Source organism: Natrix helvetica (genome assembly GCF_964273705.1).
Source record: "Natrix helvetica genome assembly, chromosome: 9".
In the NCBI taxonomy this organism is placed as follows: Eukaryota; Metazoa; Chordata; class Lepidosauria; order Squamata; family Natricidae; genus Natrix; species Natrix helvetica.
The window spans coordinates 21,913,835-21,934,483 of NC_138560.1; the positions used below are offsets into that span (position 1 = coordinate 21,913,835).

The following is a 20,649-nucleotide window of genomic DNA, read 5'->3' on the forward strand; positions in this document are numbered from 1 at the left end:
CGGAACGCTGTTACCTTCCCACCAAAGGGGGGTTCCTATTTTTCTACTTGCATTTTTATGTGCTTTCGAACTGCTGGGTTGGCAGAAGCTGGGACAAGTAACGGGAGCTCACTCCGTTACGTGGCGCTAGGGATTCGAACCACCAAACTGCTGACCTTTCTGACCAACAAACTCAGTGTCTTAGCCGCCGAGCCACCACACCCCTTTGGAAACCTGGCTCATACTCCATGCTAAACCACAGCTTATTCAACCATCGCTAGTTTGGCATAGTGATTAATGCTAGAAAGCAAGAGACCATGAATTCTACTCCTACTCCTACCTTAAGCCCAAAGCCAGCTAGATGATCTTGGGCCAATCATTTTCTCGCAACCTTACAAAGGAGGCAATGGTAAACCACCCACCACCCACCCATCCCAAAAAATACTTGCTAAGAAAACTGCAGGGACTCATCCATGCCAGAAGGCAACACTGATACAAGGGCATGTTTTTAAAAAATGAAGAAATCACAGCTGGTGAGAATATTATTGGTTTGTTGATTCATCTACCACTGTCTAGATTAACTTCCCATGCTAAAATATCAACAAATGTGTATAAGATAGAAGGATTGAGTACAAGCAGGGGTGAAATCCAGCAGATTCTGACAGGTTCTGGAGAACCGGTAGAGGAAATTTTGAGTAGTTCGGAGAACTGATAAATACCACCTCTGGCTGGCCCCACCCCCAACTATTCTCTGCCTCCCAAGTCCCAGCTGATCAGGAGGGAATGAAGATTTTGCAGTAACCTTCCCCTGGAGAGGGGAGGGAATGGGGATTGTACAGTATCCTTTCCCAGCCATGCCCACCAAGCCACACCACGGCCACCAAGCCATGCCCACAGAACCAGTAGCAAAAAAAAATTGAATTTCACCACTGAGTACATGTTAAACCAAAACAACAATCCACTAGAGCAGGGAGGAAAGGAACATTGCAGGTCCTGTGAGACCCACCTATTCCAAGTAGCTGGCCTGGCTCAACTTTGATCTAACCATATCGCTCCTGACGGGTTTTTAATTGGGTATTTTAACTATATTTAATTATTTAGGGGTTTTTTAATCACTGTATTCTAATTGTTTTTTATTCATCAGCCGACCTCCTCCTTTTGTATGTCTCGGTATATGTCTCTGTTATATGTTTGTTTTGTCCACATATTTATTTCATATGTTTCATTGTACGCCGCCCCGAGTCCTTCGGGAGAGGGTGCGGCTAAGAAATATTTATTTATTTATTTATTTATTTATTTATTTATTATTTATTTATTTATTTATTTATTTATTTATTTATTTATTATTTATTATTTATTTATTTATTTATTTATTTATTTATTTATTTATTTATTTATTTATTTATTTATTTATTTATTTATTTATTTATTTATTTATTTATTTATTTATTTATTTATTTATTTATTTATTTATTTATTTATTTATTTATTTATTTATTTATTTATTTATTTATTTATTTATTTATTTATTTATTTATTTATTTATTTATTTATTTATTTATTTATTTATTTATTTATTTATTTATACATACATCTAGCGGGACCCAGAAGAAGGGCCTTCTCCGTGGTCTCTCCCTCTCTCTGGAACATCATTCCCCCAGAGATTAGAATGGCTCCCCCCACCACTCTTTCGGAAGGCCCTGAAGATGTGGTTCTCTCAGTTGGCCTGGGGAACGCAGAGCAGGATGAAGCCCATTCAATGGTTACTATGAATGTGTCTTGTCACCAGGGTGGATGGGTGGTGGTGGAGGATTATTATTTCATTATTTTTCTTTTTATTATTTCTCATTTCTTTTACATGCTGTTTTTATATCTTTGTTTAGCCACCTTGAGTCACTGTGTGCAAGTAGACAGCAATATGAAATTTCTATAAATAAATAAACAAATGGAAGAACTTAGCTCCAAGCACACTGAAGAAAAGGGGACGGCAGAGGCCGAGATGATTAGATAGCGTCATTGACGCAATGAGCATGAATTTGGGCAGACTCCAGGAGACAGTGGAGGACAGGGGGGCCTGTCTGGGCTATATCTATGGGGTCGTGAAGAGTCAGGCACGCCTTAGTGACGGAACAACAAAGTCCAAATATCTTTTCATGATGTGGCAGCAATCCATGGATGACTTCCTCTGTTTATAACCAGGTTTCCCTACAGCAAAAGCCTATAATGTACCATATTTTTTGGAGTATAAGATGCACCGGAGTATAAGATGCACCAAGATTTTGAAGAGGCAAATTAAAAAAGTTTTGCACTCTGCAGACCTCCCAAAAATGGGCCTTTTTCACGAAAATGGGATGTTTGGCGTCCTGAAACCCCACCCCCTTTGCAAAAATGGCCATGCATAGTCTTTAGGAGGCTTGTAGAATGCTACTGGGGGGGTGGGGCAAAAATGCCTTCCCCAGGAGCACTCTGGAAGCCTCCTAAAGGCTATGAATTGCCATTTTTGCAAAGAGGGTGGGGTTTGGGGAGGCTAAAAATGCTGTATTCAGTGTATAAGACACACCCAGATTTTCACCCTCTTTTTTGAGAAAAAAAGGCGTCTTATACTCCAAAAAATACGGTAAGTGGGACAGAGTGAATGAATGACTGGCTCAAGATCACCCATGGAACTCTGTGGTCAAGTGAGAATTTGAGCCCAAATTTCCTAGATCCAAGCTCAACCACTTAACATGACATGCACCCCACCCCGCATCTATAGTCGCCCCTTACATGCGCGTGGCTCAACCTTGGTGACCGTCTGGACTTCAACTCCCAGAATTCCCCAGCCAGCACCGCCTTAATCGTTGTTCCATCACATATGCATCCATTGGCTTTGCAGGGCTTTTGCCTGCTGTAGTTGCAGAGACAGAGGTAGATATTTTAGCTTAGAAAAAGCATGGAGGATTCTCTGTTAGCAAGTCCTTTATCCCATCTCAGAGCTATAGTGTCTGAAGTCCCTTAGGGAGAAAAAGCTCTTGAGCGGATTTTAAAAGTCCAAACCTTTTAGCAGCTTTTATACACAAAGGGAATTTAAGCTATGAATCATTTCGAGGAGTTAGCACCAATCTTGGTTCAGCTTGAAAACTTACATAGGGGCAGATCAGATCTAGTTAGCATTTGAACAGGGGGCTATCAGAAAATCCCTGGGTTGTAAGGCAATGCTGGGAAGTTAAAGAATATATCCAGAAAGCAGCAATAGAGATATTCTCCCTCTGTATCAGGAGTGTCCAAACTTGGCAACTTGAAGAGCTTGGTATTTCCTCTGGGGGGCTGAGGGAAGCTGTTTTCGCCCTCCCCAGACTCCAGGAAAGCCTCTAGAGCCTGGGGAGGGTGGAAAATGGACCTACCAGAAGCTGGAAACAATCCGGTAGGCCCATTTTTTGCCCTCCTCAGGCTCCAGAGGCTTTCCTGGAGTCTGGGGAGGGCGAAAACGGCTCCCCCCAGCCCTCCAGAGAGGTTGAAAATCAGCTGGTTGGCACGCTCATGCTCACTGGAGCTGGCATAGGGCATCAGTTTGCATGCCCGCAGAGATGACTCCGTGTGCCACCTGTGGCACGCATGCCATAGGTTCACCATCACAGCCCTATCAGAGGTGGGTTGCTCCCAGTTTTACTACCTGTTTGCTTTGCCCACACTTCCCAGGGGCAAACCAGAAGCAACCCACCTGTGGGCCCTATGTCGTTTTCAAGAGAACCACAGGGTTGTGTGAACAATATTCCTGGAGGAAACTAGATTTTCCCCTCCATGTTTTTAAGGGGAAATGAGCTTTTACATGTCACCCAACTTTAGATGTGGACTTAAGATAAGCGTCAAATGCTTAAAGATATTTCTCACGCCAATGTGAAAGAATTTTTGCACTGTACAAGCCGTATTCAAAGTAACATTGGATGGGTGTCTTGTTGAAGTTATGTGGAGGTTGCAGTGGGTGGGTGTGTCAAAGTAAGAATCCATCCATGGGGATTGATCTGTGCTTGGTTTCTCAACCTTGGCCACTTGAAGATGTACAGATTTCAATTCCCAGTATTCCACGACTGGGGAATTCTGGGAGTTGAAGTTCACACACGTCAAAGTTCACAAGTTTGAGATTGCTCCAGGTAGAAGGTGAGAGTTGGTAAATTCAGCACGGTCTCAGTTCTGTGTCTGTTTCTTCCTCCAAGTGGTATCATCTGTCCATTTCTGCGGTGCAACACTAAGCCTTTTCCGATTTGTTCCTCACTATATGTGCTTGAGGACAATCCCCACCAGCCCCAGGCAGGATGGCTGAAGCTGTAACATGGTGGGAGTAGCCATCCAACACATCTGGAGGGAGTCATCTTACCAGCAGCTAAGATCTTATTTCAGGAGTGGAGGAGGCGATGGATTCACAGCTGGGTTCACAAATGGCTAAATGACTAATTTCATCCTGTCTAAATGCCTGAGATTATCCCCCATTGAGTAACCTTCCTGGGGCTAAAGGTAAGGTAAAGGTTCTCCTCGCACATATGTGCTAGTAGTTCCCGACTCTAGGGGGCGGTGCTCATCTCAATTTCAAAGCTGAAAAGCCAGCACTCACCATGGTCATGTGGCCAGCATGACTATATGCCGAAAGCGCATGGAATGCTATTCCCTTCCCAACAAAGGTGGTCCCTATTTTTTACTTGCATTTTTTCATGCTCTCAAACTGCAGAAGCTGGGACAAGTAACGGGCGCTCACTCTGTTACGTGGCACTAGGGATTTGAACCACCAAAATGCCGACTTTTCTAATCGACATCCCTCTGGGGGATGCATTCCTGGACGCCTAAACAAGGTTGAAGATTGTAAAGCCAGATATTCTTTCGGAAACCCTCTTTAAACCATTCAGAAAACAAGTGAATGATATTTAGACCTCCCTCTGGAAAGAACAACAGATTATTATTATTGTTGTTGTTGTTGTTGTTGTTGTTGTTATATACTTTATTCATTAAATATGAAACTCAGCCAACTGAACATTAAAAAATGCATTACAAATACCAGTGACTGGTGCTAATGGTTGATATGGTTTGCTAACATTATTATTATTATTATTATTATTATTATTATTATTATTATTATTATTATTATTATTATTATTATTATTATTATTATTATTATTATTATTATCAGAAGTGTATCACAGCGGCCAGTTGTTTCGCCGGATTTGGCATTAATTACTAGTCGGGCCCCACCCAGGGGCCTAGGACGTCGTAACGTATTTTCGTAATATACGTGCAGATCCAAGCAGTGCAGCCTTTTGCATTTGACTGATGGTGATTTTGTCAATTTTTAACTGTTTTAAATGTAATTCCAGTGCTTTTGGAATAGCACCCAGTGTGCCGATTACCACTGGAATTACCACTGCTGGTTTGTGCCATAATCGTTGGATTTCGATTTTTAAGTCCTGGTATTTTGTGATTTTTTCATATTCCTTCTCGTCGACCCTGCTATCACCTGGCATTGCGATGTCTATGATTGTAACCTTATTTTTCTCAACCAGTGTGATGTCTGGTGTGTTATGCACCAGTATTTTGTCTGTTTGTATACGAAAATCCCATAGGATCTTGACCATTTGATTTTCGGTGACTTTTTCAGGCCTATGTTCCCACCAGTTTGTTGTTGTTTTAATATTATAATTTTTGCAGAAATTCCAGTTTATCATTTGTGCTATTGAATTGTGTCGCAATTTATAATCAGTCTGCGTGATTTTTTTACAGCAGCTGAGTATGTGGTCAACACTTTCATCAACTTCTTTGCAGAGTCTGCATTTGGCATCATCAGAGGATTTTTCGATTTTGGCCTTAATGGCATTTGTTCAGATAGCTTGTTCTTGCGCAGCCAGGATTAGTGACTCTGTTTCTTTCTTCAATGTACCTGTTGTTGTTGTTTTTTATTATTATTATTATTATTATTATTATTATTATTATTATTATTATTATTATTATTATTATTATTATTATTTCCTTTGCAGTGACGAAGAAGTGGATGATGATATTAAACCTGTCTTTACATCGGTGGGAGTCACTTGGATATTCTTTTAAAAAGTAGAGAGAGAGAGAGAGGAAGGGGGGTGCACATAAATTCTCCTCCCTCCTCATGGTGATAACAACATGCCGCACACAAACAACAATGCTCTAGCAACAAGAACGCAATGCTCGGGCAGGAATGCAAGGCTTTCGCAACAAGAAACAACTTCATTGATCCTTGCGTGATAAACCTGTCATTTCCCCCTAGTCCTGTCAGTCCAGGAAGGTTTCTGGCAAGGATGAAGACCCAGAGCATGGGTCCTTTGCCTCTCTCTCTCCCCACCTGCCCTCCCTCCCTCCATCATTCACCCAACCCTGGAGAAGATCAACCACTGCTACGAGAGAAGGAAGTTTCTCCTTACCAAGAGACACGCAGCAGCCGAGGAGGCATGGAACGGACTCATCCACCAGGCCTCGACCACCGACACAACTCCCAGGCTGAAGCAGGCAGGCAGTGCTTTGCTCCTACGCCCAGGACTGCAACTCAGATCTTCCGACTGATGAATCTAGTCCCATCTGTGACAATCAAGGTTTCTTCTGGATGGCGAGAGCAGGGAGAGAAAGCAGGCAGGCGGGCAGGGGGGGGGAGTGGATGATATGGGAAACTGTCTTTGCTTAAGCATTGCCATGGTTACTTCCCTGACCCAGTTCTTCTCACACCCAAAAGCAGAGAGATGGGGAGGGGGGGGCATAGAAGTGGCAGAAAATAAGACAGGAAGAACAGAGTGGGCACGGCGGGAGAAGCGGCATCCAGGAGCAAGCAAACAAAGCTTTCTTCCCATGGTGCCCAGTGGCCCTTCCTCTGAGTTGAGGGGGAAGGAATATACAGCCATCTTGCACAGTCTGGTATCCTCTGAATGTGTTGAGTCTTTAGTGCCCCACTGGAGGGAATAGCAAGAGGTCCGGTCAACGAATTTGGAGGGCAGTTCCAGGAAATTGGCACGGGTAGGCCAACATCGCCATTCTATCTGAAAGAGCAGCTTAGTCTGGCTTCTGGTATTAGAAACAATTTCTTGGTTAAATTACAGCAATAGTAATGTAATCATAGGAATCTTGATCCTCAAGAGGGGAAGCTTCCACCCTCCAAATCCATAGGGTGAGACTTTGATTAGAACTAATGAAAGAGGAAGAATGCCTTGGTAAGGCCACACTTGGAATACTGCATCCAGTTTTGGTCGCCACGATGTAAAAAAGATGTGGAGACTCTGGAAAGAGTGCAGAGAAGAGCAACAAAGAGGATTAGGGGACTGGAGGCTAAAACATTTGAAGAACGGTTGCAGGAACTGGGTATGTCTAGTTTAATAGAAAGAAGGACTAGGGGAGACATGATAGCAGTCTTCCAATATCTCAGGGGTTGCCACAAAGAAGAGGGAGTCAAACTATTTTCCAAAGCACCTGAGGGTAGAACAAGAAGCAATAGGTGGAAACTAATCAAGGAGAGAAGCAACTTAAAACTAAGGAGAAATTTCCTGACAGTTAGAACAATTAATCAGTGGAACAACTTGCCTCCAGAAGTTGTGAATGCTCCAACGCTGGAAGTTTTTAAGAAAATTTTGGATAACCATTTGTCTGAAGTGGTGTAGGATTTCCTGCCTAAGGAGAGGGTTGGACTAGAAGACCTCAAGGTCCCTTCCAACTCTGTTATTCTATATTCTAAAAGAGCCTGCATGTTTCTGAGTTCTCCAGAATTCTTGGCCATGCACGATGATAACCAAAAGCCAGAGATGGGGAGGAATCAAGAAGCTCACACATCAGGCCAGATGTTTCAAACATGAAGGGGCATATTTCAAGTCTCTTTCCAAACAGAGCATTAAGTACCAATAGAAGAGAATATTTGTAGCTTGAACTGTGGAGTCCTTGATGCTCCCTAATCTTTGTTGTTTTCTTGTAGAGGTTTCAATACCCAACTAGGTAATATCATCAGTGCTCAAGTTACCAAGGTAACTGATGACGTTACCTAGTTGGGTAATGAAGCCTCAGCAAGGGAGCGACCAAGAGAGCACCAAGGAATCTACAGCATTAAGTACTATTAGTGTGGAGTTATACCTAAAATTGGGGGTAAGGAAAATGTCTGTGGAAAGCCTGTCCTCTCCTAGAAGGAAGGGAAATCTTGGTTCCTGAAACCCTGGAGAGATGCCACCATGTCAGCCACGCCTGGGTCAAATGGACAAATTGCTTTGATTCATAAATGTGCATCTTTTAACTATGACTACATCAGGCAGATTTCTTGGGTATGAACCAAGAACGACAGGTTCAATGCCAGGGACAGAGTTTTTGGACTGACATAATCTCTCAACAACTCAAGCACACTCTGTTCCCTGGAGAAGAAAAATCAGAGCCCTCTCTTCTTCTGTGCCTGATCCTTACTGCACCCCCTTTTCTTAAGCTCTTGGCATTCGACTCCAGCAACTGCTAAAAGTCCATTTTGAAGGCACTGTTTGCTGCTAGTTTTGATCATATCTTTTGTCTTTCCTTAAATTTAAGCTTATAGCCTTCAAAGCAGAGGTGGAATTCAGCAGGTTCTGGTAACAGAAATTTTGAGTAGTTCGGAGAACAGGCAAATACCACCTCTGATTGGCCCCACCCCATCCATTCTCTGCCTCCTGAGTCCGAGCTGATCAGGAGGGAATTGGGAGTTTGCAGTATCCTTCCCCTGGAGTGGGGAAGGAATGGGGATTTTGCAGTATCCTTCCCCTGGAGTGGGGAGGGAATGGGGATTTTGCAGTATCCTTCCCCTGGAGTGGGAGGGAATGGAGATTTTACAGTATCCTTCCCCTGGAGTGGGGAGGGAATGGGGATTTTGCAATATCCTTCCCCTGGCGTGGGTTGGGAATGGGGATTTTGCAGTATCCTTCCCCTGGAGTGGGGAGGGAATGGAGATTTTACAGTATCCTTCCCGTGGAGTGGGGAGTGAATGGGGATTTTGCAGTATCCTTCCCCTGGAGTGGGGAAGGAATGGGGATTTTGCAGTATCCTTCCCCTGGAGTGGGGAGGGAAAGGGAATTTTGCAGTATCCTTCCCCTGGAGTGGGGAGGGAATGGGGATTTTGCAGTATCCTTCCCCTGGAGTGGGGAGGGAATGGGGATTTTGCAGTATCCTTCCCCTGGAGTGGGGAGGGAATGGAGATTTTACAGTATCCTTCCCGTGGAGTGGGGAGTGAATGGGGATTTTGCAGTATCCTTCCCCTCGAGTGGGAGGGAATGGGGATTTTTCAGTATCCTTCCCCTGGAGTGGCAGGGAATGGGGATTTTGCAGTAACCTTCCCCTGGAGTGGGGAGGGAAAGGGAATTTTGCAGTATCCTTCCCCTGGAGTGGGGAGGGAATGGGGATTTTGCAGTATCCTTCCCCTGGAGTGGGGAGGGAATGGGGATTTTGCAGTATCCTTCCCCTGGAGTGGGGAGGGAATGGAGATTTTACAGTATCCTTCCCGTGGAGTGGGGAGTGAATGGGGATTTTGCAGTATCCTTCCCCTCGAGTGGGAGGGAATGGGGATTTTTCAGTATCCTTCCCCTGGAGTGGCAGGGAATGGGGATTTTGCAGTAACCTTCCCCTGGAGTGGGGAGGGAAAGGGAATTTTGCAGTAACCTTCCCCTGGAGTGGGGAGGGAAAGGGAATTTTGCAGTATCCTTCCCCTGAAGTGGGGAGGGAATGGGGATTTTGCAGTATCCTTCCCCTGGAGTGGGGAGGGAATGGAGATTTTACAGTATCCTTCCCGTGGAGTGGGGAGTGAATGGGGATTTTGCAGTATCCTTCCCCTCGAGTGGGAGGGAATGGGGATTTTTCAGTATCCTTCCCCTGGAGTGGCAGGGAATGGGGATTTTGCAGTAACCTTCCCCTGGAGTGGGGAGGGAAAGGGAATTTTGCAGTAACCTTCCCCTGGAGTGGGGAGGGAAAGGGAATTTTGCAGTATCCTTCCCCTGAAGTGGGGAGGAAATGGACATTTTACAGTATCCTTCCCCTGGAGTGGGGAAGAAATGGAGATTTTGCAGTATCCTTCCCCTCCCATGCCCAATAAGCCACACCAAATCACCAAGCCACGCCCACAGAAATGGTAGTAAAAAATTTTGAATCCCACCACTGCATCAAAGGGAAGTTTTTGGGGACATTGGGTGCATGAGACTCTGCATTCTTCCTCTGTGTTAATGAAATCAAGCAACCTGAAACAAAATACTGATTATCGTCCATTGTATCCATACTCAGAGAGTACAATTTTTAAATTAATGCACAAAATGGCTGATTTCGCACATTACTAAGACATTTGGGTTTTTTTAGCAATGATTTACTGAACCCACTAAATTTTCTTGACTTACATAAAGCTTTAAAATCTAAACCGTAGTTTACAAAGCTGAGTTCACACAAAACACTTTTTAAAAAAAGCTTAGCAAAATGTTGGAGTCTTTTGAGCTTATTCAGTAAAGTGGAAAGTCATTGCCTTAATTCTTGCTATGTCCTGAACTGACCCATTTTTCTCAGTTTGCACAATAAACTAACCAAATAGGTTGGTTTCGGACAACATATTAAGCCACAAGGAAACTCTCCGTGTGTAGTTCTGTTGTGTAAACGCAGACATTAAATTTGTAACTGATTTGGCAAACAGAGCCAGCCAGCAGCTCAAAAACACCCCCAAATAAAAAATCAGTGAGACATTAGATGTGAACTTCATTGGATAAACAAGACCTGAACGGCTGCAGGAATTGGGCATGGCTTGTCTAGTGAAGAGAAGGACCAGGGGAAACATGATAGCAGTCTTCCAATATTTGAGGGGCTGCCACAGAGAAGAGGGGGTCAAGCTGGATTTGTTTTTTGGACTGTTTCTAATTTCCTTTTAACTTTTGTACTATGTGTTTTTTAATGCTGTACGCCGCCCTGAGTTCTTGGGAGAAGGGCGGCATATAAATCTAAAAAAAAAAGCTATCTTACAAAGCACCTGAAGGCCAGACGAGGAATAATGGATGGAAACTGAACTAGGAGAGATTCAACCTGATTAGTATTCTTGTTCGACTGTATTGTATTGGGCTGCCATTTTTAATTGCGTTGATACAATCACTGGTATTTAATGTTTGACAGACTGAAATCTTGGAACCTGGCCGGTGTACAAATGCAGGGACGTGCGGTCAGGGGAGGCAGGGGAGGCAGAGCCTCACCGCTCTCATCATGAAAAGAAAAGAAAAGGGAAAAGGGAAAAGGCACACGTGGTCCGATTCCCTGCCTTCCTGAATCAACATGAAGGGGACCGCGGAGCACGCTCCGCCGGCTCGCACTCTGCGGTCCCCTTCATGTTGACTCAGGAAGGCGGGGAATGGGACCACGTGTGCAGGAGGCTGAGGCTGCCTCAGCCTCCTGCACACGTCGTCCCATTCTCTGCCTTCCTGATGACATCACCAGCCTCACCAGCCATAAACCTCACCGCACATCACTGTACAAATGTATATAAATAATAAACTTATAAACAGATTTAACAGATTAACAGAGTGGGAATGGGAATGGGCCTTACAGGTCATCTAGTCCACCACCACCACCACCCCCGCCCAAGCAGGAGATACTACACCATTTCTGACTGATGGCAGTCCAATCTCTTCTTGAAATCTTCCGGTGATGAAGCTCCCACAACTTCCAAGGGCAACTTCTGTTCCATGGGTTGATTGTTCCCACTGTCAGAAAGTTCCTCCTTATTTCCAGGTTGAATCTCTCCTTGGTCAGTTTCCATCCATTATTCCTTGTCTGGCCTTCAGGGGCTTTGGAAAATAGCTTGACCCCTCCCCTCTGTTTGCAACCCCTCAAATATTGGAAGACTGCTCTCATGTTTCCCCTGGTCCTTCTCTTCCCTAGACTAGCCGTGCCCAGTTCCTGCAACTGTTCTTCATATTTTAGCCTCCAGTCCCCTAAACATCCTGGTTGCTCTCCTCTGCACTTTTTCTTAGAGTCTCAACATCTGGATCTGTCTGATCTTGCAACACTGATTGTGTTCCGGAGCTGGTTTCTGGCCTAGAAGTAATGCATCTTGACTGTCAGCCAAGATCTTATTTTTCTGTGCCTTCTACACTTCTGCAGAGTTTGTGAACGCTCTTCTCCTCATTTGCAAGAATTTTTCCTTATCCCACCATGCAGATCTTGTTGCACGGCATTTTTTCAACAAAACAGAGGAATGGGGGCTTTTCAGTTTAGCAGTCCCCCCCTCATAGCAACAACATGAAGAAAAAATGTGGATGACATGGTGCCATTAACTGTCTTTTCTCTCATTTTTTGTAGACTGGGAAACAAAAGATGTATGTTATTCCAAGGCCAGAAGTAGCATGGGGGGAAGCTCAGAAACAGAGCTGGTTAATGGCACCATCTCATCCACATTTAGCAGGTTCTGACCAGTTCTGGAGAACCGGTAGCGAAAAATTTGAGTAGTTTGGAGAACCGGTAAATACCACCTCTTAGTGGCCCGCCCCCATCTATTCTCTGTCTCCCGAGTCCCAGCTGATCGGGAGGAAATGGAGATTTTGCAGTATCCTTCCCCTGCCACGCCCACCAAGCCATGCCCACCAAGTCATGCCACGCCCACCAAGCCATGCCCACAGAACTGGTAGTAAAAATAATTGAATCCTACCACTGCCCAGAAAGATTATTTTTCTGAGGTTTCTGATATTCTCGGTATTCTCAGAAAAAAAAGATAATCAAGATCTATTGCAAGCAAAGATTGTGGAAAATGTCCCTCTATATAACATGGCAACTCTGATTGTGCTGTGGAAACTTGAAAAGTCAGATTCGTGCAACGTGTTATATGATTAGGGCCATCCTTGAAGACTGCTCAGAAATTTCATTTAGCTCAATATTCAAACACTAAATTCCACCCTGGAACTATCTGTTGAATATGGCTTCCCATCCTTTCGGGGAAATATATTCCCAAGGAGACCATGAGCTACTCTGTGCTCAAAAGGGTAATGTTGCAATTGGCATCTACACAGGTTGTGCAACGTGTTTATCAAAGGATAAATGAAATTGTCACATCTTCTTCTTGTGAAGGGAAGGTCTCCCCCACTCACCACTCACCCACACTTGCCACCAAGACAGCACACTTTGTGTTGCTATGAGGGGGGACTGCAAAACTGAAAAGCCCCCATTCGTCTGCTTTGTTGAAAAGATGCCGTGCAACAAGATCTGCGTGGTGGGATAAGGAAAAATTCTTGCAAATGAGGAAAAGAGCATTCACAAACTCTGCAGAAATGTAGAAGGCACAGAAAAATAAGTTCTTGGCTGACAGTCAAGATGCATTACTTCTAGGCCAGAAACCAGCTCCTGAACACAATCAATGTTGCAAGATCAGACAGATCCAGATGTTGAGACTCTAGAAAAAGTGCAGAGAAGAGCAACAAGGTGGTTAAGGGCCTGGAGACTAAAATATGATGAACTGTTGCAGGAAGTGGGCATGACTAGCCTAGTGAAGAGAAGGACCAGGGGAGACATGAGAGCAGTCTTCCAATATTTGAGGGGCTGCAAACAGAGAGGAGGGGTCAAGCTATTTTCCAAAGGACCCGAAGGCCAGATAAGGAACAATGGATGGAAACTGACCAAGAAGAGATTCAACCTGGAAATAAGGAGAGATTTTCGGACAGAACAATCAACCAATGGAACAGAAGTTGCCTTCGGAAGTTGCGGGAGCTTCATCCCTGGATTCTTTCAAGAAGAGACTGGACTGCCATCAGTCAGAAATGGTATAGGATCTCCTGCTTGAGGGGGGATTGGACTCAGTGGTGGGTTCCAGATCTCGTTGCAACCAGTACGGCGGAGCATTGCACAGGTGCCATGCGCTCCATACGCGGAAGCTCCAAAAAGCTCAAATACAGGTAAGGAGCTCTGGTGGGCGGGTGGGCCCTCTGGAGCACTATATCGGAACAGTACCTGGTGCTCCGGGAAGGCAGCGGTATGCTCGTATGGGGGCGTACCACCTACAACCCACCATTGGACTAGATGACCTATAAGGTACCTTCGAACTCTGCTAGTCTGCTAAATCTGTTTATTATTATTTATATACATTTGTACACCGGCCAGGTTCCAAGATTTCAGCCTCTCAAACGTTAAATAGCAGTGATTTTATCAATCCAATTAAAAATAGCATCCCAACACAATACAGTCAAACAAGAATACTAATCCATCACTGGATACCCCTGAAACAACATAATTTCTTCCATGGTTCTTTCTCCCTCCAGAAATGAAATTGTTCCCACCAGGCAGAAAGGAAAGAAAAAATAAGAGAAAGGGATTGGAAGAACTGCAGCTAAACAACAGTTGTGATGTCCGAGCAGGGATTGCCATCTCTGCCAGTAGTTTCCTTAATCCCAGGCGCAGAAAAGGCGGAGACTTTTATGAAATGGCAGATTAACTTCCCTAATCCAGTTAACAACAGAAAGGACAGCCAGAAGCAATTTCTGTGGGATGCACATGCTCAAAGAGGTCTTGGACGCTCCAACTGGGAGGTACAGGAAGAAGGTGGGAAAATTTGGACATGGGAACCAGAATAGATGCTACAATTGACCGGCTCTCGCCAAACTGCCATCTGCTCGTACTCTGCAGCATCGGATGCCCAATCACAGAGAAGCATGCAAATGAGGGAGGTTTTGAAAGCAGGGGAGGCATGCCCCCCCCCAAAAAAAAATTCATGGGAGGGGAAAGAAGGGAGGGGAAGAGGCAGCCAGCGGCTTGCTTGGGTATCATCCATACATCAGGTGATTCCACCCTTAATTCAGATGATGGCACATTTCACGAGGCTGCATTTTATATTGTTGCAATAAATGTTTGGGGAATAGAAAAGGGGAAGGCAGGGAGGTATCAGGCTGTTCTAACTCCCTGGCTCTAGTGTGCCAATGACGTTCAGCTATGTTGGGAACATGCTATGAGGCTTGGCCACCATCCTGCCCCTCCACTTCATGAATCAGATGGCTTAAGACCAACAGAAGAGAAGGTGGACCCAAGAATTTGCCTCCATTTGAGCACAAATTCGTAGAGTTGGCTGGTTTTATTACTGGAATTGGAAGGGTCTATCAGGAACCCAGTGCAAAGTGCAGCTCGAGCAATTAAGCCAGTGAGCCAGAAAAGGGTAGAGGACAAGAAGGCCTGGAGGGATGTTGTCCATTGGGTCAGGATGGGTCAGACACGACTTCGCAACTAACAACAAGAGGTGGGGAGCTCCAGATAACTGAATTACCTTTACAAGGCCTTCGTGTGTGGCCACCTTGGATCATCAAACCATCTGATCTTCTCTACTGTCTCAAAGGCAGAGGTAGTATCCAACCGGTTTGAAGCCGTTCAAACAAGCCGATAGCGGAGATCATGGGTGGGCCTACCCCACCCCCCTCCCCTGCACTATGCCGTCCTATTTAGGCATGTTTTTGAGGCCGGGCACTTGCGTGAGCAAAGTGCATGCACAGAGGGCTGGGTGCATATGTGGAAGCTATGCGCGTGCGGTGAACCAGTGGTAAAAATGAGTGAACCCCACCGCTGCTCAAGGGGAAACATTTTTACAAGGTGTAAAGAGGGGGCCTCTGGGGGTCTTATTTTCAGGGGGAGAAAAAGGAAGAGAGTGACACAGAAAAATGAGAAGAAAATGAGGCCTATCAATATCTTAGTGTGTGCTTGGAGGATAGGATGTTATTTGTATCCTGTTCCATCGGCTTATCGCAAAAAAAGCGTACTTGGATTTCCTTGGTTATCCACTTGCGTGCACATCCTTGTATGCATCTAAATCAGTGTTTCTCAAACTTGGCGACTTTAAGTCCTGTGGACTTCAACTCCCAGAATTCCCCAGCCAGCTATGCTGGCTGGGGGATTCTGGGAGTTGAAGTCCACAGGACTTAAAGTCGCCAAGTTTGAGAAACACTGATCTAAATGGTCACATTTGACTTTCTGTTTGGCACGGATGGCAAGACTTACTCACCCAAGCTGTCACTTACTCCTTAGATAGCGGAAGATGAGATTCATCCATGAATAAACAATTTTCACCAAAACAGAATCTGTCAGCGATGTTGAGTACAACTCCACGAATTCCTAATTCAACCCAAACTGTTTTCATCATAAGGTAAAGGTACCCCTCCCACATATGTGCTAGTTATTCCCAAATCTAGGGAGCAGAGCTCATCTCCGTTACAGAGCCTCGTCTATCAAACTGTGGACCTACTGGACTGTCCAGAAAGCCAGATTAGGTCCTGCAAGAGATTTGCAATCCGTATTTTTGTTGTTTGATGCCTACTTCTGAAGCATTTGGCTGATCTTAAAAAAAAAAAAAAAAAACCACGTCCCCAAGTTTCATTAGGCCAATGCAACCTCACCAATGAGAATGTAATCTCTCCTTTGGGAGACCTCTAAAGAGATTGGTGCAAAACCCTAGAGGAGATAGTGTGTATTACAAACAATAGAAAGGTCCATGTGTTTGTGTGTGAGAGAGAGACATAAATTGGTTCACTCAGCATGCTTACTCTAGTTTGACTTCTCCTAATTGCCTGGATTCATACAACACACAAGAGAGCGCAATGTAATCAGCCACAGTTCAGCTTAGGGATTGAATGAACTGAAGCAGTGACTTTATAAGTCAAGAAAAGTGCAGCAGTCATATAATCAATCATGCTTCAGGATATATCTATAGTTTCACATATCATGTTAACCCAAAATCAGAGAAACCAATACACGCTTTAGCACAGTGCACTAAGCCTACTTCTTCAAAGAGGTAGGGGGACGCTTTCTTTTAGTACATTTTTACAGAAAATACTCCTTCCAAATTAAGTGCCAATTACCCAATCCACATTCTGCAGAAGCTTCAATTCCTGGACATTTGCCAGAATATAATTCCCCTTATTCTCCGTGGCTTGGCTAGGTGGAAACCCTGAAAGATATACCGTATTTTTCAGAGTATAAGACACACTTCCCCCCCCCCCACAAAAGAGGGTGAAAATTTGGGTGTGTCTTATACTACAAATGTAGCCCTGCCCACCCACCAGGGGTGGGTTCCTGCTAGTTCTAACCTCTTCTATAGAAGAGGTTCCACAAATCTACCATGCTGCTTAGAACTGGTTCCAGCTCCCTCCCCCCGCCCGTCCGCACCACTCTTGCCCCGCCCACCGCTCATTGATTGGCTGGCTCACCAATCACCCCGCCTGCCTCTATGAGTCCTATCTAAACCTTAAAGTCTTAAAGCTGTTAAGTTTGAACATCCCTGGGGGTTTTTTTCTAAAGGGTTAGGGGTGCAAGGGTCTTGTAACTTGACAGCTTTAAGACTTGCCCACTTCAATGCCAGAGTTCCTGAGTCAATATGACTGGAGGAGGAATTCTGGGAGTTGAAGTCCATAAGTCTTAAAGCTGTCAAGTTTGAACACCCCTGGGATTTTTTTTTCTAAAGGGTTATGGCTGCAAGGGTCTTATAACATGACACCTTTAAGACTTGCACACTTCAATGCCAGAGTTTCTGAGCCAACATTCTGGTTGCTAAGCAAGAGAGTTGTTAAGTGAGTTTCACCACATTTTACAAGTTGGCCATGCCCACCCAGTCACATGGCTGGCAAGCCACTCCCACAAAGCAGCACACCTACAGAAGAGGTTCTAAAAAAATTGAAACCCACCCACCACTGCCACCCACCCACCCACCCACCCACCGGTCCCCACCCTTCAGCCTCCGCATGTCCTCCCAAATGGAGGTTTGCTCAAACAGAGAGCCTCTCAAACAGTCTCCAAAAGCTCCATTTGCAAAGGCAGCCTCTCAAACTGCTCGTGCTGAATCAGGCTAATGTGGTGAAGCTGAGCAAGCCATTTGCTGCAAGGATGCTAGGCAGATGAAAACCAATGGATGCTGGTCGGCGGAGGCAGAATTTACTTTTTCTTACTTTTTCTTATTTTTCTTACTTTTTCTTATTTTTCTTACTTTTTCTTATTTTCTTATTTTCCTCCCCCCAAATTAAGGTGCGTCTTATACTCCGGAGCATCTTAAACTCTGAAAAATATGGTAATTCAGTTCTTCTGGCAGGCCGTACACATGACAAAACTGTGCCTTTTAATTTTTCTGTTGCAGAGTATCTTTCAGTGGCATAGATCGGATCCTCGTTTTAATACCAAAGTGCACTGGGTTGTGACTAGGAACGAAGATGATTAGGGGCCTAAAGGCTAAAACATATGAAGAACGGTTGCAGGAACTGGTATGTCTAGTCGAATGAAAAGAAGGACCAGGGGTGACAAGATAGCAGTGTCCCAATGTTTGAATGGCTACCGCAAAGAAGAGGGGGTCAACTTGATTTCCAAAGGACCAGAAGGCAGAACAAGAAGCAATGGATGGAAACTAATGAAAGAGAGAGACAACTTAGAACAAAGAAGAAATTTGCTAACAATCAGAACAATTAACCAAGGGAACAGCCTGCTCCATCAATGGGAGCTTTTAATAGCAATAGCAATAGCACTTAAGACTTATATACCGCTTCACAGTGCTTTTACAGCTCTCTCTAAGCGGTTTACAGAGTCAGCCCCTTGCCCCCAACAATCTGGGTCCTCATTTTACCCACCTTGGAAGGATGGAAGGATGAGTCAACCTTGAGCCTGCTGGGATTTGAACTGCTGAACTGCAGCTAGCAGTCAGCTGGAGTATCCTGTAGTACTGCACTCTAACCACTGCGCCACTTTAAGAAGAGACTGGACAGTCACTTGTCCAAAATTGTATAGGGCTGTGATGGGGAACCTATGGCATGCATGCTGCAGGTGGCATGCAGAGCCATGTTTGCGGGCACGACAGCAGTTAGCTCTGGCGCGCATGCGCACACTGGCCAGCTGATTTTTGGCCTTCTGGAGGGCGGGGGCGTTTTCCCTCTCCCAGGCTTCAGGAAAGCCTCCAGAGGCTGGGGAGGACAAAACAGCCCCAACAAGCCACCCGGAAGTTCGGAAATGATCTGTTTCTGGCTTCCGGAGGGCTTCTGGCGGGGCAGCAGAGGCCATTTTCGCCCTCCCCAGGCTTCAGGAAAAGCCTCCAAAGCTGGGGTGGTGGCACACACATGCACAGGTGGGCAGAGAGGGTTGAATAGGTGTGGTCACATGTGCGTGCACGATAGAGCACACACACATAATTTTGGCACGCTATAAGGAAAAGGCTCACCATCACTGGAATAGGGTCTCCTGCTTGAGCAAGGGTTGGATTTGAAGGCCTCCAAAGTCCCTTCCAACTCAGTTACTCTCTTATTCTCACTCAGTTCCAGTTACCGCTAGCCACAAGCAGCCTTTCAAAATCCTCTCTCAAATTTGTGGGAATCGTTTTCTTTTTTCCTAGAAGTCTTTTGAGTGTGGACATCCAAGGAGGCCAAAGACCACAGGAAAACCAATTCTTCAAGGTAAAGCGAGATTTTCATAACCGTTTTTGGCCACTTTGGTTATGAAATATGTGCCAGAAAATGTTTTGCAGCACACCTGAAAGAACCTCCTCTCCCTCTCATTGGAAAGAATGCGTGGATGAGAGGTTTCCTTTGCGTTCACAAGAACTGGTACAGGGGGAAAAAAGGAATATTCATACAGGGGAATGGTTCTCTCTAGCCTTGATTGATTGCCGCTGTTTAATGGATTAGACGTTGAAAGGTGTTTCCATACCAGCAGGTATTACAGGCTTCTTTCATCTTCTTCTGCTTAATGGATTATTTATATTAGTGGGGGAGGGGGAACCAGAAGTGTTTATGGGAAAATTGAGTAGGCTACGAAGAGAAGAGCACGCTATCTGAGTTTCCCCCTCCAAAATGTTTCGAATGAGGCCAAGAAAAGCTCTGCCAGGAAACACTCTGGTGATCAGGATCATATGAAAGCATTAAAAAGAAAGAGCTCCAGGGGACACCTCCCACCACAATCCAGAGGCAATTAGTACCACTAATTGCTTTACATCCTGATATGCGATACTGCAACTAGGCCAGATCAATGGTTGTGCTGGATGGAGAATACAGGAGATTTACTGCCAAATATCGCTACCCTTTCCCCCCGAAAATAAGACCTCCCCAGACAATAAGTCCAATCGGGCTTTTTAGCACATGCACTAAAATAAGCCCTTCCTTGAAAATAAGCCCTCCCCAAAAATATTTAAACGCATGCACAGCCGGTCCCCGCCATTTCCTGGGGGGACATGCCCCACATGCCCTGCATGCACCTGCCATACATATGGAATGGCCTCATAGTGGCCGCTCCTGCAAAACCCGTGTCAGGGTTCCAAATGGCATCCAAAATTAAATCAGAGTCCAAGGCAAAGTATTTCTCAAAGTTCCAATTTATTAAGAGAGCCATGTTGGCACATCTGGGAAAACCCGAATCTGAAAGCTTCCCGAGTTTCCCCACCCAGTTGAAAGTTCAAGATCTTGCCCCCACACCCACAAGTCCATCACATGGCCCAATCTCCCACTGCCAGGCTGGCAGTTCCACCCATCCAGTTCCAGTCAGGTGCAGAAGTGCAGAGACAAAGGATGACCTTGGCTTTATAGAAAGAATTTTGTTATGGCTACATATCATCTAACTCCGTACAATCCCCCCTCCCATTTTCCCACAATAGAAATGGCATAGTAGAATAATAGAAAGCGTGGCAGGCCAAAGATCCAAAAGAAAAGATGGCTGCAGGCCTGAGACCCCAGCTAC

General features: G+C 45.0%; 1 protein-coding gene across 3 annotated transcripts in view; it reads right to left on the reverse strand.

The window, feature by feature from the left end:
- LOC309397000 (regulating synaptic membrane exocytosis protein 3-like) overlaps positions 1–20,649 on the reverse strand; it is an 86,940-nt gene that overhangs the window by 57,392 nt on the left and 8,899 nt on the right. The window contains exon 1 of one of the 3 annotated variants that reach the window (XM_081962660.1): positions 6,396–6,504. The exons of the other annotated variants lie outside the window; for them this stretch is intronic. Coding sequence (XP_081818786.1) covers positions 6,396–6,437 — 42 coding nt within the window. The 5' untranslated portion in view covers positions 6,438–6,504. Of the gene's footprint in view, positions 1–6,395; positions 6,505–20,649 lie in introns of those variants that run through there. 3 annotated transcript variants of the gene reach the window in all.